Source organism: Cynocephalus volans, chromosome 2, assembly GCF_027409185.1.
Source record: "Cynocephalus volans isolate mCynVol1 chromosome 2, mCynVol1.pri, whole genome shotgun sequence".
Lineage (NCBI taxonomy): Eukaryota > Metazoa > Chordata > Mammalia > Dermoptera > Cynocephalidae > Cynocephalus > Cynocephalus volans.
The window spans coordinates 133,669,108-133,692,944 of record NC_084461.1 but is presented as its reverse complement, the minus strand read 5'-3'; the positions used below and the strand labels follow the sequence as shown (position 1 = coordinate 133,692,944).

At 49.4% G+C, this 23,837-nt stretch overlaps 1 protein-coding gene across 4 annotated transcripts in view; it reads left to right on the top strand.

Moving 5' to 3' along the window:
* The first annotated feature begins 1,932 nt into the window (after window positions 1-1,932).
* TNIP1 (TNFAIP3 interacting protein 1) overlaps window positions 1,933-23,837 on the top strand; it is a 44,256-nt gene continuing 22,351 nt past the window's right edge. For 2 of the 4 annotated variants that reach the window (XM_063086383.1, XM_063086382.1), the window contains exons 1-6: window positions 1,933-2,129; window positions 15,429-15,600; window positions 16,771-16,905; window positions 18,207-18,292; window positions 19,438-19,521; window positions 22,343-22,534. In XM_063086383.1, the coding sequence (XP_062942453.1) occupies window positions 15,465-15,600; window positions 16,771-16,905; window positions 18,207-18,292; window positions 19,438-19,521; window positions 22,343-22,534 (633 nt within the window). In that variant the 5' untranslated portion in view covers window positions 1,933-2,129; window positions 15,429-15,464. The remainder of the gene's footprint in view (window positions 2,130-15,428; window positions 15,601-16,770; window positions 16,906-18,206; window positions 18,293-19,437; window positions 19,522-22,342; window positions 22,535-23,837) is intronic. The other 2 variants (XM_063086385.1, XM_063086384.1) reach the window with 2 other exon arrangements.

Genomic DNA, 23,837 nt, shown 5'->3' with positions numbered 1-23,837 from the left:
ATGGTACAGTAGACAGAGCACAGGGGACTGGGAGCCAAGGGCCTGGATTCCAGTCCTGGTGGTGTCACTCAATGTGTGTGGCCTTGAGCAGGTCCCTTTCTACACAGAGGCTTCAATTTACCTATTTGTCAAATAGGGGATTGTGATCAACAGTCTCCACGGCCTCGATCATGGTGGAATGCTCTGAAGTCAAACCAAGACTTAAAAGGATAGAAGGGATGGGAGCAGTCATGACATTGAAAGTATGAGTTTTCTCACAAGTTGTAACTGTTAGGTAAAAGTAAACAAAACTAGGAAATCAGGCAAAAAGATGACTGGGTGACCTTTTTATGTCAAGCTGTAACATTCTCTAACAAGTCCACCTAGGAGTCATCTGGCACTTTGGGAAATGAAACTGTCCAACTCACAAAGGTCAGGCATTTTACACAAACAGCTGAAATAGTGTGGAAACAAAATGCAAGTAATTGGAGGCCCTTCGTTTTTCAGTAAATTTCAGAGTTTGGGGGTGGGGATGGGGGTGGAAAAGACTTGGCTTGGGATTAGGAGGACAGCATTCCAGGAAGAGGCGATTTGGGAAATATATGAGAAAAAGCAGAAAGAAAACCCGCATCTGTGGGCCTAATGGGTGGTAATGAAGCATGGGTCCAGATTCCCAGTTTCCCTGTAGCCTCCCCAGATGGTGACACTCCGTGGTGCTTTGTTTGGTGTTTGCATCCCTTTCTCCCTGCCTCCCTGCAGAATCAAGGTCTATGTGTACTTCTTTTCATAATTAAAGTGAAGTAGAACTAATATTGTTTTGAAAATTGATAACAACTTTGAGGAAAATGAAGGCACTGGGGATGTCACAGAGCCTGAATGGAGAATTCCTGGATTAGGCATATATGTACTTGAGTAGGTGTCTCTGCCTGTGTGTTCACACAGAGTCACAGTTGATTGACAGGTCTCCCCTTCTCTAAAATGAGGGTGTGTATGAAATAGTTCCCCAAATCCTCTCTCTTAATCCTATTTGAGGAGGAAAGCCTGTCAGTGCCTAAGTTTTCAGCAGTTCCAGTGAAATGGGTCTCTTACAATAGGTTTTTCATAAAGCTACATTTACCCAGTTTAAAGAGCTGTAGTTTATTCCTAGGTTAGGCCCTTCTTCTTTTGCAATTAACACTTGCCTTTGTTTCTTTTGAATAAAATTATGAGATTAAAAAAGAAGAAAAAAAGTGTTCCTAACCTTAAAGGAGGTTACTGTCCTCACCGGTTTAGGAAATCCCACAACCTGGTGGGATTATCTAGCCCACATATATACCATACCCAAGTAGGGTGGAAAATGACCTCTGCATTAGCCTACCTGGGTTTGAATCTTCTTGGTTCACCCCTTACTGAGGTCGTCTAACCTGTTTGTGCCTAATACATTATTTACGGTAAGAAGGGGGCCTAAAACTCCCTCAACAGGGTGATTGTACGAATAAAATAAATGCATGCAAAGTGTTTACAATGTCTGGAGCAGTAAGTCGCAAAAAATGTTAACAACAGGATTCTTGAAGGGTCCTTTCAGCGCGGAATCTCTCCAGTCTTGCTAAGAATAGTCCAGGGGCGCCCTGAACGGAACTCTGCGGCCCTGAGCTTCAGCTCTGGCTCAGCTCCAAGTGCATACGTGCCTTTTGGCAAGTCCGCTCCCCGCTCTGGCCTGTGTCCCCCCGGGCACAAGCGAGGGGCTCGCCTCCGCTCTGAAATTCCGGTTTTCAAGACGGCGCCCGACCTCGGCCCGGGGCTTCCGGCGCGGAGAGTACCACGAGGGGCCTCGCGGACCGGGGAAGGCGGCGCCGGGGTATCACCGCCTCAGCTGCCGGCCTGCCGGCTGGTACTTGGGCGGCCGCTGTTTACCTCGCTCCATCCCACCCCTGGCGGCCGCGGTCCGCACGCAGCGCGCCGCGGGATTGGCGGAGCGGTCTGTCAGTCGCCGGGGACTTTCCCAGGGGTGGGACGGCCCGGCCCCCGGCACTTCCTCGTCCCAGGCCCCTTCCCCCTGCCCCGGCCCGGGAGCCCGAGGAGTGCTGCGGGGCCGGAGCCTGGCCCGGGCCGCTGCCCCGTCCCTGGACGAGGAGAGCCGGGCGCTGTTGCCCCAGGGCCCCTGTCCTCAGGTAAACCGGCCGGGCCGGAGAGGGGATGGGGGGGCAGGAAGGGAGGCCGGGCCCTGTCTCGTTCAGAGCCTCGGTAGTGACCGGGCGTGGTGTGGGATGTTGGGCCGGGTGAAGGTGGTCTGGGCGGGGTGGTGCTTTGGGGGGGCCGGCGCGCGACTTCCTGGGGCATCTCTCCGGGCAGCCTGCGCGGGGACTCCCTGCCGGGCGCAAGGGAATGGGCGGCGCGCGTGCGCACTGCGTGGGGAGCGCGCCTGGGAACGGTGTGGAGGCGGCTTGCACTGCGCCCAGACCCAGCGGGTGCGGATCGGGGGCTGCCGGTCGTGTAGAGACGAGTTGCCTATGCGGCGTCTGTAGTTTTGTATAAAGTTTGGGAAGCAGTGTGCACATGTAACGATAAGGGAGACTATTCTTATGGGTACATTCCAAATGCTGATCTAAACACTTTACGTATATTAAACACATTTAATTGTCACATCCATTCTAAAGATGAATATTATTATTGTCCCCATTTTGCAGTTTAGGAAACCCAGATACTTGGAGGTTGCGGTCACACAGCTAGTGAGTTGCAAAGTCAGTATTTGAACCCAGAAATTTGGCTTCAGAGTCCCTGCTGTACTGTTTCTGTTGAACATATATTTTGCACACTGTTGGAGATACTTGTGCGCATGTACAGGGAAGATGTAGTGAGTTTCCAGGAGTGATTTTCTGGGTGGAGTTTCTACGAATGGGTTAGTTTTCCACTGTAGGATATTTGTGTGCATGTGTGTGTGATATAGTGTGCTTAGAAGTGACTGCATTATACATTCATTAATTGTGTGTATGGGAGTGGGTGGGAATTTTTTTTTGTGACTGGGTGAGAAATTGTTTTGGTAGGGGGAGGGAGGGACTTTTGTGGATGATGCAGAAGAATCAGCAACATCCATTCCCACCCCCTTGCAGAATGACAGTGCAGGGAAATGTGTAGATTCCTAATGCATCATTTTTATTTCACGGTATTGTCAAAATGGGATTTAATCAGCACTTACTCATTTTCCAAACTGTGGGGTGTGGTAGAGGGGAATTCAGCATCTGATGAGAGGTCAGAAAAGGGGGACTCTCAGAATTTTTTTAAATCCCCGACAATGGATGTTGTGTTGGGAGATTGGAATGTTTATTAGAACAAACTAGAAACAAGTCTGTGATATTGTATCAGCATCCCTGTTTTGCAGCAGAGAAAACTGAAACAGTGAAAAATTGATAATCGTAATACACAATAGCTTACATTTGTGAACACTTACCATATGCCAGGCACAGGGCTTTACATTCAGTATCTTACTTAATTTTTACAACAACCCTGTAAGTAGCTTCAATTTTCAGATGAGGACCAAAGAGGTTAAGCCTTGAACCCTAGGCCCTGTTCCCTTTCCACTGACCAAAGCTGCTGTCCTGGCTGTGTCCTGGGAAAATAATGTAATCAGGGACTGGCACTTCATGCAAGCACTTGACAGTACCCCTCTGGAAGCCACAGCTGGGAGTGTCCTGTGTTCTTCATACTTATGTGAACATGTCTCATGGGTATGGCATGGCACTAATGCTGACAGTTGATGCTTGCCCCTGGATGCCCACACCAGGTCCTTTGGGGCCCCAGGAAGCCATGGGGTCTGATTCATACCCTTACCCTCAGTGTTGTGACTTGGGGCCCGGATGTCCTGGTTGGGTCAGGCCGACCTGATTTGAGCACAGCCGCATTGGAGGAGGTTGTTTGTCTGCCTCCTTCTCCATCCCGCTAGTTACTCTTTTACTCCTGCACTCACTGTGATTTAGCCATGCCATGCTGGCCTGCTTTTCTCCCTCCAACATGCCAAGCTTGTATTCACCCTGAGGCCTTCATACGTGCTGTTCCTTCTGATCGGAACACCTTTCCTCAGCTTTTCCCGTGGCTGGTTTTTCCTTATCTGTCAAGTCTCAGCTCAAATGTCACCTCCTCAAAGGGGCCTTCCCTGACCTTTCTATGCAAACTAGCTCCTTTTTTCACTTTCTGTCACATTTTTTTTTTCATATACTCATCATGCTCTGAAATAATCTCATTTGCGAATAAGAAAATATATGTACAGAACTTAGTGTCTGGCATATAGTTGTTTTTAGTGTCTGTTTATTGTCTTTCTCTTTTCCTAGAACGTAAGGTTGAGATCAGGGACTGTTCTAGTCTTCACGTGTGTATCCCTGATACTGGAGAAGAGTGTCTGGGGTGTGGCTTTGCAGGGTTTGTCCAATGGATGGGTCGACTAGAAGGAACTGGAAGAATGATGCATTTCATAGATAAGGAAACTGAGGTCCAGAGTTGGGAAGGCAAGATGAGAACCAGAGTTTGTCTTCCCGACACATGTTTTCCCCCTTCTTGTAGTTAGCAAACATTTCCCAATGGCTATCTGTGCCCAGTGTTGTGCGGTGTTCATGATGCACAGGTGCATAAGGAACTGGCTCTGCCTTCTAGGAACTTGTAGTCAAATGGGGAGTAAAGTGGTGTGAGTGCTACCTGGAAGGCATCATGTGCCAGCAGGTGCCCAGTGAGTCTGACCAGTGTAAGTATGACTGGAGTATGGAGTAATTTGGGGCATCAGGTGGTCAGGGAGGCTTATGGAGGGAGATTATTTCAAAGCTGGACACTAGAAAGATGATGAGGTGCAGAGTGGTACCTGGACCTCTTTTGGAACTTAGAAGACTAGGCAGAAGATTTGGAGTAAGGCTCTACTGGGTTGGGGAGCTGACCAGCTGGGCTGGGAAAGACCCTAAAAGGTCTTGATACCAGGCATGAAAGAGTCAGTTTTTCCATTAGCAGCACTGGGGAGTGGTTAGAGCAGTTGGTTCATAAACTTGAGCATGCATCAGAATCACCTGGGGGGGGGGGTGCTTGTTAAACACAGTTTGCTGGGCTGCACCCCCAGGTCACCTGATCCAGCAGGTGGTAGTGATGCTTTGAGAACCCCTGGTACAGAGCATGTGCTTCAGTGTTCGGCAGTCCTGGGTGCCACTGTGGGCCTCTGCTCCCTCATCTGTGAGCTCCATGTGATGTCAGTGCTTCCTTCTAGAGTGGTGGGAATTAATGAGACAGTGCGTGGTAAGCTTTCAGCACAGGGCTGACACGTGGTGAACACTCAGTAAATGCCAGCTGCTGCTATTGTTAATGATGCTAACAATGAGGCGATTGAAAAGATTTCAGTAGGAGCTGATGAAGGTGCCTGATTTTCTGTGCTTCTGGATTCCTTGCCTTCAACCCTCTACCACCCTATGGACCATACTGTGTCCTCCCTGCATTCGCCATCTCATGCTTTGCTTTGTCTCAAACGTCTGTCCCTGTTTGGAATAGTGGAAACTTGGATGTGGAAGGGGCTCACAGGATATTTGGCCCAAATCCCTGCAATAGCAGCCAGCACCTCTCTGCGTGATCCCCACCCCCAGGGTTGGGCCACCCTCTTCCTGTAGGAAGCCCCTTCCAATGTTCTTCCAGACCCACCTCAGTCCAGGTTCTTCCTTTCACACCTCCTTCTTTTTCCCTGGTGCTTACCTCCCACTTTGAGGGAGGGAGATAGGAAGGGCAGTAGTGTGGTGTGTTATGAGAGCGCAGATGTGGCCACTCAAAGACCAGGCTTGCGTCCCTTCTGGGTCACTGCTGTCTCACACAGCCCTGTGCACTCCTGGCCCTTTGCTGGCTTTGGTTTCTAGCTGCAGAGTGATGCTGACTCGCATCTCAGGGCTTTCTCATCCGGCTCTTAAAAGCTCTCTAACAGCCCAGTGATTGGACCTTCCTTTCTTTGGCTCCAGCGGCTCCCAGTTTCCCCCTGCTGGGCCGATCTGCGCCCACCCTCCTGCTCTCCTGGCTATGCCCATCTGTCCCTCCTGTCCTTGTGCATCTGTGTAGAGAGTGTCTCTGGGGGCCCTCAGAGAGATTCCAGAGGAAGGCACATGGACGCAGGGAGCAACTGCCCTTGTTCTGTGGGGCCGTGGCAGCCACCATGGCCATTGCTGGAAATTCTTGATGTTTTTCCCATGACTAGCCCAGGACGGTCACTGTGCCGATTGGAATGGATGACTGGCCAGGAGCAGCTGGCTCTTTGTGGGCTGTCCCGAGCAGAGCTGAACTCTTCTTTCCCAAGGAACTCACCCTGAGGCTATTCCTTGAGAGGTAGGAGTCCTGTGTCTTGGAGCACCTACGTGGTAGAGAAACCGGGTGACCCAGGCAGGTGTGTAGGGGGAGGTGCTGTGAGAATTGTGTCACCAAGGTGGCAGTCTCAGAGGCCAGAGCTGGTATTTTTAGGGCAGGCGTGGGGGTGCCCCATGAGTCAGGGCCTTTAGTTTGGTCTCCACCCACTCTGCAGACTGCTTGCCCTGCTCTCTGCTGGCCTTTGGGCCACTCGTCCTTTGCCTTCATCACAGCCAGCTTCGACAGTGGTCTGAGGACCCCTGGTCCCTCCACACCCCCACTTCTGTCTGTGCAAGTGCTACCCCTGCCTGATCCTGACACCTGGCAATCGGCAACACTGACTTTGGGGAAATATTAAGGAGTAATTCAGATACAAAGGGTAATATGCAGACACCTAGGTACCCACACATCCAGTTTAAGAAATAACACATTTTTCCATATACCTGAAAAATTTCCCCGATCACCCCCTCTTCCCCAGAAGAAACAGTGTTCTGAATTTAGTGTTTATTTCTCTTACACTTCTTTATAGTTTTATTATAAATGCATGTATCTCTAAATAATATGTAGTATTGTTTCATATGTTTTTAAATGTTGTTTACATACAATTATACTGTCTATTCTGCAGCTTGCATGTTTTGCTTAACATTTGTGAAATTCATCCATGTTTATCTCTCTACTTTTGGTTCACTTATTTTTCACTGCTGTATAGTATTCCCCAACATGAAATTGCTGCAATGTATTTATTCATTTTCCTCTTTATTTAGGATTTAGGTAGTTTCCAGCCTTTTGTTGTTTAAAACAAGGCACCTTTGGCTTTTATCTGAGTATCTCAGCCCCTGTCCAGCCATTCCCTTGCTAGCCCTTTGATAGCTATTATCGCTTCTGTTTGGGTAGCTCTTTAGGATTTACAGAGAGCTTTATGTCTCCTATTTGGTCCTCACCACATTGCCATAGGGAAAAACAGGAAAGTGAGGTCTGCCCAGTGTCACATGGGTAGGCAGCAGAGCCAGGATTTGAATCCGCTCAACTTTCTTTCCACCATATTTGGTATAAGGGCAATTCTCAAAAATTGGCATCTTCCCTCTTGAAGGGAGGGAGTTACAGGGTTGAATAAACCCTTCATTGGATAAACCAATTTAGGGCATATTAGGGACTAAGAGACGGATGGATCCCCATCTCTTTTGTCCCAAAGTTGGACTTAGTGCTAGTAGTTGAGGCCACTCCTCCTGGGCTAAGTGAGGTCCCAGCGGCTGGGAGGGAAGCCAGGTGTGCATATGTCCCACCTGTGGATCCCAGGAGCTGACAGGAGGCATGCATGGGTGGAAAGAAAGTGTGCTGCCTTCTCAGCCTTTCTTAGGGGGCTGTTAGCAAGAGGGGAGTACTGGGTTGGGACAGCGATGTGATGATCAGATTTGAGTTCCACTTTATTCCTTGAGAACTGTGTGGTCTTGAGTCAAGCTCTGAACCTGTCCGGTCTCAGCTTCTTCACCAGTCAAGCAGGTGGAATGGCAGGTGTGAGGACCCAGGGGCAGTGGGCAGGAAAGCACTTGCTCCACACTTGTTCCCAGCTGAAGGTGGTTATCTAGTCCGGTATTTCTGTTCCCAGCCTGCCCTGACCTTCCTGAAGCCAGACCCTCTCCAGCAGATTCCAGGATGAAACTCCTCTAGAGTTGCTAACTCTTCAAACACTGAATTCCTTAACTAGAAAACTTGTCCCTGGACTTTTCCTCTTTATTTTTATCAAATCCCTACAGCCTTGTCTGTCCACGTGAAGCAGGCACATAATAAGGAAGCTTCCATCCGTTGCCCACAGTCTTCTGGCCTCATTTAGTGCTCATTTTAATCATTTAAAAAATAATTTTTAAGTAGCAGTTTGGTGTGTATTCTTCCAGACATTTTTCTGTACACATTTAAGATTTTATACAAACACACACACACACTTGTGTATTGTTTTTTTAAAAAATAGTATCCTATTACACATACAAATCTGCACTTTGCTTTTTTATTTTATAGGCATATTTCTTCCTGTGTTATTGCAGAGCAGTTGACCCCATTCTTTTTGATGGCCATATAGTATTCCTTCGAATGAATGCACCATAGTTTATTTAAACAGTCCCTTCTTAATGGACATTCAGGACATTTTTGCTATTACAGAGCATGCAGCAGTGCACATCTTTCTCCAGCCCGTGTGTACTGAGGCAATGATCTCTAGATTCTTAGGTAGTGGACTATGGAATCAATTACTTCTGCCCTTGTAGGTAAAGCATACTTTTCTACAAGAAAACTTTGTTCTCAGCCAGTCAGGCATACATGTTGTTGATGTCATTGAGAAAGGACACTTTACTGTGGGTGGAGCTATGATAAAGGTAAATGTATGCCAAGACTATATATCAACAGAAATAAAATAATTAAGAGGGTGGAGGTGAAAATCCCTCTGTGTTTGGTCAGGCAAACCCCACCTGGAGTGTTGTGTCCAGTTCCAGGACCAGTTACAGATAGGGTAGGGGTAGAGGGTAGAGGGCTTGGGGAGAGTGTGGAAGCCAGTCTCTGTGAGAGACAATGCCAGGGACAAGAGGTGATCAGCTTCGAGAGAATGCTGCAGGTTCCCTATCTTTCAGAGCTGACATTGAGAAGAGAGGCATCTTGTTCCTTATTCCAGGGGACCCCACAGGGCAGAGCAAGGGCCAGTGCAAGCAGAACTGGGAGCAGCCTAACTACTGCCAGTGCTGGCTGCCCCAGGAGTCGTCTTGGGGAGGAAGTTTGTGAGGTCTGGTTTACTCAAGATGGTCAGTTAGAGTCCCCTGGCACCTCTGCAAACTCGATAAGCATAGGACTGAATTTCCCCTGAGCCTCCTTCCAGCTTGAGATTCTAAACCCTGGTGACTGCAGGTAATCAGGGGCAGGCAGACCGGTACCTGCTTGCATAAAAAGTTAGAGACTTGTAAAGGCAAGGTCTGGGAACTTGGGGCATGTTCCTGGAGAGCTGGAGAGCAGGACCGGTTTCCTCCTCTGAGCTTCAGCTTCCTGCCTCTCTGGGCAGTGAAGGGCAGTGGAAAGGGCACTGACCATGTTGGCGTCTGACAGATCAAAGCTGGGTAAGAATCCAGTAGGTTGACAGCAAAATGGAGAGGAAGGTACAGAGATTTACCATTTACCCGCTGTCCCCACACATGCATAGCCTCTCCCATTATCGGTACCCCTCACCAGAGTGGTACATTTGTTACCACTGATGAATCTACACTGACACATCATCATCACCCAAAGTCCATAGTTTTCATTAGGTACTCCTGATGCTGTACATTCTATGGATTTGGACAAATACACAGTGATGTGTGTCCATCATTGTAGTATCATACAGAGCCTGGTCTTCGATGGATGGACCTGGGGCCACAATTTCCCAACCTTGAAACTGGTGTGGAGGACTGGAGGTCATCTTAAAATGAGAATGTGGACAGCTTTTTGCATTAGTTTACAATGTGATTTCATGGTATCTTCCTTTCATCCTGCATAGAACTGCAGGATATTCCCCTTTACAACTGAGGAAAATGAGGCTCAGATGATTCCCAGTCTTTCATCTGTGGTTCATGGGCTTCTTGTAGCTACACCTTCACTGGCTGTGGTGTTGTACCCAGTGACCCTGCTTAGCTGAGGACAGCAGCCAAGACGTTGTCTGCTGGTTACCAGACACTAAGTAGAAGGTCATAACCTAGCTTACTGAGCTGACAGAAGAACCTAAAATACTCTCTTAAAGGAGGGAATATATGGGGAAAAGCCTTGACCCTTAGATCAATGGCATGTAGTTGTGGGGTTGCCTCAGCCTTTTGCTAAGCACCTACTTTGTGCTGAGTACTCAGCTGGATACTATACACTCATTATTATTATTTTGGAAATTTTATTATAAAATGAATATGTTTCTTGTTAAATGATAAATAATCAAGAAACATGAAGTATAAAGTAAGAACTCCTTTCCATCTATACATACCTTGTTTGGTTTAATTTCTTAAATGCTATGCCAGGTAGGTTCTATTATTATTCCAATTTTACACAGGAGGCAACTGAGGCTCAGAAAAGGTGAGCAACTTGTGTGGTGTCCCACAGTCTGTAGGGGTGGACAGAGCTGAGACTAGTGCAGGTGTGGACAAGGCTGCAGCATCTGAGGCTCACAGCATCTCGGGCTTGCACCTGAGTGCTTTGCATCTCCCTACTTCCCACCCCATTGGGACCCTTTCTTCCTGACTCCAAAGCTGTATCATTTCCGGAGGGCTGGGCTCCCTCCCTTTCCTTGACTTGCTGCTAGCTCCAAAGGTTTGGATCGTCTTTGATCCTTAGGCCAGCTTTAAGACATCACCTAGTTTCTATCTAGCCCAGGCTCCACCCTATGAACACGAGGAAACAAGCCCACCCTATGAACACGAGGAAACAAGCCCATGGTCACATACACAGAAAGCAGGTAGCAGAGTACACACTAGGACAGGCCTCTGTGACTTTGTGTTCTGTGCTGTCTCTCCTGGAGCCCCCTTCCTTTCACCCCTTTGCTACCCCTACCTGCCAGCATCCCTGGCAGCCCCTGCCTATGCTGGGGAAGTGGATGTCGGCCACCATGACCTCCTGGCTTCCAGTATCAGAGATCTGCTTGGACTTTTCCCTCTGGGCCAGGGAGAACTTCACTTCTTCCTGGGTTGCAGGGCGTAGCTGGCCCCAGGATGCAGCTAGTGACCAGGGGCATTAAATTGGTCTGGTTAAGTTCTCAAGCTGGGTTTCAGTTTTCTCACCTGTCGAGGGACAAGCCCTACCTTCTTCAACCAGGGCTGTTGTGACAATCAGATGGGAAAACAATGCTTGGGAAACTACGAAGTATTTTGCAAATGTTAGTGGCTATGCAAGTTAATATAATTTGGAGGAGGGCCGGCCCGTGGCTCACTCAGGAGAGCGTGGTGCTGATAACACCAAGGTCATGGGTTCAGATCCTATATAGGGATGGCTGGTTGAGCGTGGTGCTGACAACACAAGCCAAGGGTTAAGATCCCCTTACTGGTTATCTTAAAAAAAAAAAAAATATATATATATATATATATATATATATATATAAAATTTGGGGGGCCTGGGAGCCCTCCCATCCACCAGCCCCCAGCCACCAGAAAATGGCCAATGGCAAGATGGTCTCAGATGGGCCAAAGCATTTCCGGGCAGAAGCTGCAATATACATTTAATTCTGAATCTAGCTTTCAACCACGTCCTTCTTGGGCAGAGGCTACGAGTTGTCCCCTGCCCCTCCTCAGCCCCTGCTAGCTGCTCGCCTGCTGGTAGCTCCTTCACTTGCAGCAGCGTCACTTCCATCTGCACACTCTGTGGTCGCCACATGACCTGTCGTCTGTCTGGGCCCCCTAACCAGGCCTTTCTGGTTCCGGCGGGCATTCCCGGGGCCCCTCCAGGGCAGGCTGTGGGAGGCCCCCCACTTGGCTGAGGTCTTGTTTTGAAAGATGGTTTGAGCTGGCTGCCTCTTTACCACTGGCTGTTTCTGGTTTTGGCAAAGGGGTTGGTGTCCCATTGCTGGTGGGTCACCTGTTGATTTGTAGCTTCTGGAACCAGGCCCAGGTGGATAGGCAGTCTGGAGCCAGACCTTGCAAGAAGATGGGGTGGGACCCTCTGGTTTCCAGTGGGATTGCAGGGCAGGATGGAAATCCAGGTGGGGCTGTGGGTGGACCGGAGAGAGAGCAAGGCCTTGTGGTTTGAGCTCCATCCTGACTTTTTTGTGACCTTGGCCTTCCTTGCTCTGGGCCCTGACTTGCTGCCCTGCTTTTGCCAGGAGGGAGTATCAAATGTGCTCATGACCAAAGATTCCTGGGCTCTGAGCTCCAGATACTGTCCCGTGTGAGGGGTGGAGTCAGTGCTTCCTTTCCTCTTTTGCACACACGCTCTCGTGGTGTATGATGGATGGGAAACACGCTGTGATCGTGCTCTGATGTAGCCACTCACTCACTGAGTGGTTCTGGAAGAGTCTCTGTCCCACCTGGGAATGAAAGGGTTGGCTGGGTTATCCTTGGAGATTCCCTTTCAGCTCTGTCATCCTGAGAATCATCTCCCCCTCTAAGAAGGGTTATCAAAACCTCACTGACCAGAAGGAGAGTTCCCATCTGCCCAGCAGTCATCCGGGAACTGCCACTAACCATCTGGGCATGAGGTCAGCCAGACCTGGAAATTCCCCATTTCCCTTCAGAAGTCCGGGCCCCCCCTTGGGCAGCTCTGATCTCCAGAGAGGGTTCTGTCACAGGAGGCTGTTTCTCCTGAGTCTCCTTGCCTGCTGCCTGCCAGCTGTTCTCCACCCACCGAGGCTGGAATTGGGGAGAACAGCCCCATGTGCCCCCTTGTTTGCATCCCACGAACCTTCTTCCCTGTTGGCTCCCTAGTGCCAAGAGGCAGACTGAGCACTGACTGCATGGCTTGGAGGACATGAGATGGGTTTCAGTTCCTGTATTCTGCACCCTGCTGTTTTGCTTGACTCATATCTGGGTATATCTGAGGGAGCATGGCTATGCCAGCCTGATTCTAGAAGGGTAGGGTTGTCCATAGTGCCTCTGGTCAGTGGGTCACAGTGGGGCTGTCTCTGGGATGTTTAAACATGGCCTCTCAGAAGATGGGGTTGGGTTCAGGGGCTCCTCTGGTCCTGTCAGTTCTTCTGCTCTGAATTAGAGGTTTATTGAGGTCCTACTCTGGACCACTTTCTGAAGATGCCTTGGCACATGAGATGGATTCAGTCCTGCTCTCATGGAGCTTCCAGTCTACTGGGCGAGCCAGACATGGAGTAAAAGATTACCCCAATCATCATGTAATGTTGATTGCGAGTTCTGTTTAGGCTGCGTACAGAGTGGTGGACAGGAACCAGGACTGCTGCCACTTACCACTAACAGTGGCTCCATGCCTCTTCCAGCCTCAGTTTCCCCATTTGTGAGCTCCATTCAGCTCTCAGTGATGGCCTGCCTTCCTGAGCCAGTGATAGCAATACAGAGATGCGTAAAGCATGCTGCTGCCTCAGGAAGTTCTCAGCCAAATGAGCAAATGCTCGCACCAGTCAGTTACATTCCACACTAGGTGGTAAGGCACGTGAGGAGAGAGCAAGCAGAGGAAGGACCCCCTTAGCTACCAGCATTTTCCAGCACCTTGCTGTATGCCAGTCATTGTGCTAAGTTCTTTACTCACACTTTCTCTTTTAGTTCAGTGCCTGCATCTGTGCTTTCCTTTCTGCTGTATAACATTGACCTTTCAAGTTAAAAACAAGTCACCCCTAAGCTGCATGATGACTTTTGTGTTAGGAGTGTGGGCAGCTGTCCTTTGCCCAGGAGGCCCAGCAGGGTGTGGGTGCCTCCCGCAGTGTCTGTTCCTCTCAGGTTTGTCAGTCTTTGTGTGAGGGGGTCCTTCACTTCAGAACTTTGTTTTTCTTTTTGGCTCTTTCCGTCCCATAGACCCTCTTGGCCAAAATCCTTCTTAATTCTTATGCTGCAGGACAGGGGAAACAGGCCAGAGGTTACCTGATAGCCTGGTGCTACTTTACAAGCAGACTTGGATTCCCTCTGAGTCTTGTGGACAGAGCCGTGTCCTTGCTGTGTGAACATAGGGGGTTAAAGTCTCAGCCTGTTTAGGCAGGCAGAGCTGACTATGCACCTTGGCTCTCACTTGATGGCTCTATAATCATGGCTGAGTTACTTAACCTCACTGAACCTCAGTTTTTTCCCTTGATATGAGTACATGTCTCAGGGTTGTTGTCCAGCTTAAAGCATCTGAAGCATTTAATGCAATGCTTGGCAAGGAGATGATTGATGGATGGTGGTGGTATTATTAATCCCTTCTCACTCTTCTTTGAGTGAGCACTGTGTGGGTTTGAAAGGGCCTTTGAGGATTCCTGAGAGAAACAGTTTTTGCCTTGGGGTTGGTGATCTTGGGAGGGTGGTTTCAGGACCCCAAGTCCTTCCGAAGTCCCCAGTGGAGGCTTTTTCATGTTGGTGAACTGCTTGTAGGGCTGGAACTGGGTCAGTTTTCAGCCTCAGAGCCTTTGCCGTTACTGTTCTCTCTGCCTGGAATGTTCTTCCCTCAGATATCTTCATTGCTAGTTCCCCCACCTCCCCAACCTCGTGAAGGATTTTTGTTGTTTTGTTTGCTGATAATTCCACAGCACCTGGACTAGTACCTACCTAGCACAGAGTAAATGCTCTATAAGTAGTTGCTGAATGAATGAATGAGTGAATGGATGAATGAATGGTTTCCCTACTGAGTCACAGAACTAGGATTCTAAAATCACTTTGCAGAGTGGTTTCAAGTGAAATAAAACAGATGAAATTGAAACAGATGAAATAAGAAAAAAACTTGCACAAGTAGATAGTGGTTTGATGGAAAATTCCTCTGTTCATTAGAACTGGAGGGGACAGACCATACATAATATGAGACTAAAGGAGGAGAGTGACAGTGTGTTAGTCAGGGTTTTTTTTCTTCTTCTTTTTTTTTTTTAGAAGATAGCATGCATATAAATGGATCTTTGGATTGGATTGACTTGCTTATCCCTTAGGGTACAAGAATTTCATTTTAAAGCTCACTGATTAAGTTTAAGACTTTCATTTCTCCTCCTCAGAGAGGGGAAGGGACTGCCCATGATCTCACAGTGAATTAATGGCTAGACCATTAACTTGGTAAGTGTTTATTGGACGTTCACTTCGTAGCTAATATTGTGCTGGACACTGAGGATACAGTGATGGGCAAAACAGACAGAGTGCCTGTCCTTCTAGACCTCACAGACAGGAACTCAGGTTTTTAACTCCAAGTTTAGGTTCTTTCATGTACCCCACATTGCACCCTGCAGTTAACTGCTGTTTCAAATGAATCAACAGTTCAGTGAGGCTACTAAAAGAAACTGATGCCATTCTTAGGTTGCATTAATAGAGGCAGAGTGTCTAGATCAAAGGAGGTGACTGTCCTTTTCTGCTATACTGTGGTCAGAGCAATCTGAAGTTCTGTGTTCTATTCTGGGTTATGGGAACTGCCTTCTGGGCCATTGACAGACTAGAGCTTCTCCAGAAAGTATGCCCCAGTGGCCTGGCTAGCCCCCTGATATACTGCTGTTGTCCTTACAGCCAGACGGGCACCACGGCAGGGGCTGAGCCACCCTCATGGAAGGGAGAGGACCGTACCGGATCTACGACCCCGGGGGCGGCGCTCCTCTGGGAGAGGCGTCCTCAGCTTTTGAGCGCCTAGTGGAGGAGAATTCTCGGCTGAAGGAAAAAATGCAAGGGATAAAGATGTTAGGTAAAGCAGACCCTGTCCCCTCCCTGCAGCCTGGGATGCCAGCCCCTCTGCCCAGCAGCATAGAACGCAGCTGGCATATGCCTTCATGCAAGGCATCCCTCTGTCCCTTCTGGCCCACCATTGGCTCCTGCTCCACAGCTGTGTCTTTATGCACTTATGTAGTATGGCGACAATATTTCCAGCTCCAATTCTCCAGCACCCCAAAGCCAGGATGACAGGACCCAGGGTACCTTGAGGGACCAAGAGGGAGGTGTGGTCTGGGAGAGAGTGAGCTGGAAGGCCCAGTGTGTGGATATGGAACCAGAATGGCCTTGTCATCTGGAGGCAGGAGAAGAATGGAATTCGTCATCTGGAGGCATCCCCAGGGCAACCAGGGCATGGGTCCCCAGGTGTTGGGCAGAGCTTAGCTTGAAGCAATCAGCAATCAGCCCCTCAGTTTCTTTTCTCCTGGTTTTTGTTCAAGATGTCCTCACTGCCTAGAGCAACCCCACCTACCTCCACGTGATGGAATCATCCCCATGCATCAGCACCCAGCTCAGATGCCATCTCCTCCTCCATGCTGGGCCCTCATTGGTTTCCCCATCCAGAGGGCCCTCTCTTTCATCCAAACTCCTAAAACTCTTCCTTTACCTTGCTGCCTGCTTCTCTGGTCTCAGATTCCTGCTTATGATGGCAGACTGGGGAGGGAGGAGAGGAGTTTCTCCTTCTCTAGCTGGAGGAGAAGGAAAACTGAGTCTAAGAGGGCTGGTTGATATTATCCAGGATCCACCTCATAGGCAGCACCTGACTCTGGGGGCTTGGGCTGTGGGTAGCCCCCAGGTGCCATGGTGGTAGGCCCGAGAGAGCCCCTGGCTTTCTGTGGAAGCTCCTGGCCCCGTGTAGGGGGAATGGGGCAGGAAGAGGGTGCTTGGGGGGCCAGGAGTTTTTCCTAGATTCCTTTCTGCTCCTATTTTCCTGATTGTTGGGCCCTGTTTCTTACTCCAGCCTGTTTCTGGTGGGGGACAGAATGATATTTGTCCCTCTTGGCCCACAGAGCAATGGTGGGAGTAAAGCCCAGGGCCCGGAGCCCCTAGAGCCAGGCAGAGCAGGTCTGGGGGTACAGGGCGGGGAGAATGGTACACTGAGCTGAGTAAATGCTTTTTGTTCCTCCTTTCCCCACTGTCTCTCTAGGGGAGCTTTTGGAAGAGTCCCAGATGGAAGCATCCAGGCTCCGGCAGAAGGCAGAGGAGCTGGTCAAGGACAGTGAGCTGCTCCCACCACCTTCTCCATCCTTGGGCTCCTTCGATCACCTGGCTGAGCTCACCGGTACAAGAGGAGCCTGGGGACCTCTGCCTTTCCCTATACCCTAAACTGCCTAAACCCTTAACAGTGGACTCCCTTCTTATTCTGAAACCCACGTTCCACTCATTTATGCTTAGGCCACAGATGACCTCCCATGCATGTTTTGGCTATAGCATCCCCCAGAAGGTCAGATGTAAAAGCGACTTCAAAGCAATCTTGCTAAAAGTGGCTAGTGACTCAGCACTCCTGAGACCCTGGCAAACATTAGTAATAGATCACAATAATCCACTGTACCCAAGATGTGGCCTCAGGATCTTCATCAGCATATTTATTCAGCGAATATTTAACGAGCAGCTGCTTTCTGTCTCTCAGAGTTGCCATATGAATTGAAAGCTCTCTGGTCTGGCCCGTCTCCTTTTATTTTACAGTTAGAGAAGCTGAGGCCCGGAGAAGAATCTGGGCTTGCCCGTTGGGCTGCTGCAGTGTACTTCACATGTAAGGTTACTTATGCCACCTGGTAAAGGAAAGGGTGACTGTGACTAAGGGTTGAAGTCCTTTGTGTGATCATCATGCATTACTCAGGCATGTCTCCAAGTCAGGGCGAGGTCTGGGACTTGGGAGGAAAAGATCCCCACAGATGGGACTCAGATGCCTCCTGCTGCAGCTCCACCTGTGGTCTCAGCCCAGGCCAATGTGGTAGCCTTCCATTTGGCTGGTGGTAACATTTGCTGAATGGGCAGATGGAGGAAAGTGATGATCTCAGAGTCCACAATGTTTTCTGAGCCACAGTTGGTGCCAGGTCCACCCCCAGAGTGAGACGTGGAGCTACCCTCAAGGGCCCCCTGCAACAAGAGCCCCAGGAGGTTGGGGAGGGACAGCCAAGTCTGAGTCCTGGTTTTACAGTTGCTGGCTGTGTGGCTGTGGGCAAGTTGGTGACCTTTCTAAGCCTCAGTTTCCTTACCTTTAAAATTGGGATACAGGGCTGCCATGAGAATGGATAATAGCAATGAAAACACTTTGTTAATTGTAAATCATTGTCCTTATCATCACTGAGGCCAGTCCAGGGTAGGAAGGAGCAGTGGCCATCTTGGTATTTTCCAAGTGAGTCCAGGGAAGTGGGTCTCTCTGCCTAGGCTCTGTCCCCGTCATTTCAGGGCAGGTCATTTTTTTATACTACCTGGTCCTGATGGGACCACCTCCCATTGTCCCAGGCTCAAGTGGGGAACTTGTCTGAAAACTCTTCTGTCAAGAGCTCTTCTTGAGGGGCCAGTATCTGGGCTTCTCCCCTTCCTGATCTGTTCATTCATGCTCTCTTGATTCTCCAGGAAAGGATGCAAATGTCACGGCACCTACTGCTACCCCTGCATGCCCCAGCGACAAGCCAGAGACAGTCCAAAAATCACCATCCAGTGTAAGTTGTGTAAGAGGGATCAGAAATTGTCTTCTACAGATTTGACTTGAGAAGTTTCGCTTGGTATCCTAGGGCTGGAAGGGACCCATCGGATCACAGTTTAGTGTCTTCATCCTACAGATCAGGCCCAGAGAGAGGGAGGTCTTTTTGAGGTCATGCAGGTAATAAATATAGTGGGGAAAGGGGGGACTTTCTAGGGCAGGGTTGAGGCCCAGAGTTGTGTTCTCGGTGGCCCTGACGCTCAGCTGGGAGCTGAGTACAGAGCTCCTCCAATCTACCCTGCCCCTGCCTGGGATGAGGGAAGGCTGAAATATCTTTGTAGACCAGGTTTAGTGGGAATCCCAGAGCCAACTGCTGGTTCAGATGGGCCATCAGCCTGTCAGTTGGTTGAGCAGCCAATGAATTCTACTTTGAATGTCTGAGAAGGATGAAAATATCTGGGATTCCTTGGCTACCCTGAATTTGGATGAGTCTTGAAAAAGCCTCCAAATTTGTTGAACCATCATTGGGACTTTTCTCAGATCAGACCACCCTTCTGAGATCTCTGGGACTAGGTTGGCAAGACTGGCACAGGACCATGTGTGATGGTGGCCCTAACAAATGCTTTCTGTTATTATCCAGGGGACCAGTTACAGACATTTTGTCCTGGGGAGAGCTCTTGTATTGTAGCAGGAATGCTAAATCTGCAGTCTTGGGTTCAGTCCCCGCTTTTGCGTTAACTAACTATATGACCTCAGTTTTCTCATCTGTCAAAGAGAATTTAACTCTCTGACCAGCTTTATGAAACACAAGTACAAGCCTTTAAAAAAATATGTCCTAAAGTCCTAGCAGCTCAGTGTCAGCTAGTCCAGTATCCCTATTCTACAGATGAGGAAATTGGCCCTCGAAGGGACGTGACCTCAAATCATGTCAGACTTGTCGGGAATTCTGCTTTGTGATCTCACATGAAATGATATGTAACCACCCTGTGAGCGCAGCCTGGGCTGCCTCCCCTCTGCACAGAGTGGGCTGCCCGGATGGGCTGGATTTGAGAGGAGGTTTTGTAAACTCAGTCCTCTGTTCTGTCACTGCTTTCTGCTGTGGGGCCCCAGAGGAGGCCGAGGTGTTTTTTCTCTTGGGCAGCCTGTTACTCCCTTTCTGCCCAGGGCACATCCTCTGAATTTGAAGTGGTCCCCACCGAGGAGCAGAGCTCCCCACCAGAGAATAGCAGCCACACCAGAAACACAATGGTGAGTGGACGGGCAGCCCCTCGGCACTTCTCACTGCTTCCTCTGTTTTAGTCACCTGCCCCTGAGTGAGAGGCATAGGACCCACTCAGATCCCTTGGGCACATTGGAGTCACTTGGGGACACAGGAGGGGCTGGAGCAGGGGGTAGTTCTCGCTCACATATGCAAATCCCTGGGCTGGTGACTTCCCCAACTTGGGCCACACAGGCACCCAACCATTGTGAAAGCCTAGGCGTTTTGCCAGCCCTGTTCTCTTCTGCTGAGGGCTGGGTACCTTCACACACTATGACTCAGCCCTTTGGGTCTGTGGTCTCCTAGCCCTGGGGGAAGTAGAAAGGATCAAAAAGGTGGAGAGCTGCTTAAGGCAGGTGATTTACCCTATCGTGCAGGGTCTAGATCCCCCAGCCATCCTCTGGAGCACACAGGTAGGGGCTTCAGCTCTCCACTTACACTGATGCGCGCGCGCGCGCGCACACACACACGCACACGCACGCACGCACGCACGCACGCACACACACACACACACAATCTGCTAGCTCTGGGTGTCCACCCAGCATCTGCATTCCATACTTTACACACTTGCTGCCTGTATCCCAACTATATCTTCCTTCTCTTCTTTCTTAAAATGGTAGATTTATTGGAGAACCATTGTGAAAGGTCTGGAAGATTCTTCAGAAGTCTTAAATTCCTACCCTCTCCTTCTTCCTCTCTTCCCACTTTGAGTTTTTTTGTTGTTATGCAAACAGTAAGTGGTCTAACCCATCACTGATGCTTTGGTCCCTACTGCCCCATCTTAACAAAAGATTTGGGTGGCAGACGCTGCTCTTTTGTTCACTGATTGCTTTGTGTATCTGTCAGTGCCCAGTGCAAGGCCCCCATCAGGTGGTCGTCCAGCTTATACTAGCATGCCTTTCATGATGAGAGGCTCTTCACTGCATCAGGCAGCTCTGAATATAGAAGGGTTCTCTGTTTTGTCACTTGGGAATTTATGTCCCTTGTCCTATTCTGTCCCTGAGGGCTCTGAGTTACTGGCTGAGGAGGTGAGACACCCAGATCAGAAAGTTTTTCTGTGACCTTGGAGCAGTGCCCTTATCTGACTGATAAGTTCTTCCTTAGTCCTACAGTGTGCCTTGTATATGCTGAGCCAGGACAAGACAGCCTCCCTGCCCTCTGTAGGCAATATAGGCTAGTTGGAGAAACCAGAGGTATTTAAAGCACATCATGAGCTGTAAATAGAGCAGCATTTGCCACCTCAGATCAAGGCAGAGGGGATCCTGAGGGAGAAGAGCCCAAAGAGGCACAGGACAGGGTGTGTGTGGGCTCTGGCAGGGGAAGTTGGGGAGCCCAACTAGAAGACACTGCAGGAGGACCTGCTGCTGCAGGGCTGTAGACTCCCTGCAGGGGAGCTAGGTTTGATGCGGTCAGCAGTAAGGTGACACCATAGGGCCTTGGGCGTGGTATTATATAGCTATGATGGTGTCTTTGATAGGAGCATTCTAGATGGAATAGAGAGGGAGACTGGACTATCTTACCCACGTATGCTTCATTTGCTTCATTGCCAAGTATGTTTTCTTTCTTACGTACTTTACCAGATTGGGATTCTTTGAAATGTGTAGAGCTGTGGTTATTAACCTGTTTTAATCTTGGGTCCTCTGAGAAGCTGATGACTTCTTGGACCATCGCCTGGAAGACACACATGTAGACATAGAATTGGACAGTTTTGGTCTCTGTATGGCTCCCTGGTTAAGACTCCCTGGGCTAAAGAAGCAGGGACATATATATATATATATATATATATATATATATATATATATATAGTGACATCCCCTCCCTGGGCTTGCTGCCCTTGTGTGTTAATTCATCCTCATAAGAACCCCATGAGGTAGAAGGGAGGGAAGGGGTGTGTGCACAGTTAGCAGATGAGGATACCGAGGCCCAGCAGACAAGTGATGGACGCACAGGTGCTGCTTTGCCTCACACAGATTTGTCACCTCTCTTCCCCTGGGTGACAGAGATGCAAAAAGGATTACTCAAAGCCCATTACTTCTGAGCAGTAAGAGACCCCGAAGGGGTTAATTTCCTGGAACCCTCAAGAGAGAGGTATTCCTTCCTTTGGAAGTTAATTACGAACTGGGGTTCTCGCCCTGCATTTATTCTCCAAACCAGGAAGTTACAGGAAGAGAACATAGGTGGGATTATGGCTAGTTATAGTTTAACAGTAGAGGCTGGTAGCATCAGTGAGACAAGCAAAGTGACAATCCATAATGCAATTTGCAAAAGTTTGAGTTGATCCACCAACAAAAGCTTGATCTTAGCAAACACTGTTTTTCCCTACAGCAATCTCCCCAGTATTTTACGTATCAATCAAGTAACTTGTCTGCCCTTGAGCCAGCAACTTTGCTGTGTTACAGAGACTTTAGCCTGAGGAAAGTTTCTTGTCTTTTGCAAGGTTAACATTTCTATATGAAATTACAAAAGGTTAGGTTAAACCTGAGACTACAGGGCTTTGGAAAATAGGCCCTGTGAAATACATTTGCTTTATAAATGTTGGTATACTCCATACACAGGCGCTCAGCAAGGCACAGAGCGGGGAAGGAAGGTGGCTCTGCTGCTGTTGAGCCAGCCAGTGTCCTGAGAGTCCTGGATCCTGCCCTGTGAGTCAGCCCCAGACAGGAAGCCTCTGTAACTGGAGAATTTCCTTGAGCTGAGCTGGGGTCATAGGGGGAAACAGTCATGAGGAATGAGGAAGCAGAGGGAGAATGGGCTGGCAGCCCCTACTCAGGCCTTGGTGAAGAGTGGTCCATTTGCCCTTTCCCCCTCCAGGAGCTGGGCCCCCTGCCCCAGGAAGACAGCAATCTGATGCTGCATCTGCAGCGCCTGGAGACCACCCTGAGCGTATGCGCTGAGGAGCCGGACCATAGCCAGCTCTTCACCCACCTGGGCCGCATGGCCCTCGAATTCAACCGGCTGGCCTCCAAGGTGCACAAGAATGAGCAGCGCACCTCCATCCTGCAGGTGAGGCAGCAGGCATGCCTCCTTCCGCTTCCTCCCTCCAGCCCACCTTGGGAATCCAGGGGTACATGGGGACTTTGAGGCTCTGTTTTGGGCAGACTTTAGACATCTTGTACAGGAGGGTGAACAGGATAAGGAAATTGTGGGAAGGGAGGAGGAAGAGGAAGGAAATGTGGAAATGCGGGGTAGGCAATGCAAATTTCATGGTTGGGGATGCCCTTAGCGCCTGTGGATGTGGGTAGGTTGGGTGAAGTCCTGCCTTTGTTCTTTATGTGCAGGGCAGGGGGTGGGGAAAGGGAACAAAGATCAGCTTCTTATATGTTATGCCCCTAGAGGAAGGAACCATCGTTGTCCCCATTTCACAGGTGGGCAAACAGCCTTCTAAGGGTGATACTATTTTTGCCCAACGTCACCTATCTGGTAAATGGTGGAGCTGAGAATGGGACCCCTACCTGTCATATTCTGAAGCCCATGCTTCTAGCCATCACCCCAGCCTGTCTCCCTGGCCGTATTCCTTTTAAAAGCCTCCCTAGGGCCGGCCCGTGGCTCACTTGGGAGAGTGCGGTGCTGATAACACCAAGGCCACGGGTTCGGATTCCTATATAGGGATGGCCGGTTAGCTCACTTGGGAGAGCATGGTGCTGACAACACCAAGTCAAGGGTTAAGATCCCCTTACCGGTCATCTTTTGAAAACATAAAAAAATTTTAAAAAATAAAATAAAAGCCTCCCTGTGCTGTGGGAATGGCCAGACTTCCTTGCTAGACTGGGCCAGCCTTGGAGGTGTCCAGTAGTGACTCTTTATTGCTGTATGACCTTGGACAAGTCACTTGTCTTCTCTGTCCCCTCTGTCCCTATCAATAACGGGAGCTAGGAATACCTCTGTCATGGGATTGCTGTGTTAAATGAGGCAACATACATGACGTACCTAGTACATAGAATTGGATCTAGAACAGTAAGTGCTGGAAAAGTGGTCACTGTCAGGGTTTTATGATGATGGTCATCCACACTGGGCATGAGATCTTAGCCTCGAGGGCTTTGGGGGTAGGGAAGGATCTGCTTGTAATTGGCAACCTCCTAGAGGACCTGCTTGGGATCTGAACTCCTGTCACCTTGGTGAGCTGTATCTGTACTCCCTATAGATGCTGATTCTGTGCCAATCACTGCTCTGTGCTCTCATTAGTGTCAGCAGATTTTTAAGGGCCCAGTTGATGGGAGGAGGGGAGTCCCCCTTGCATGACCTTGGCTTGGTTGATAGGAGTGGGAGGGGCATCCAGGCTGGAGAAGTGGCATGAGGGGAGATGTGG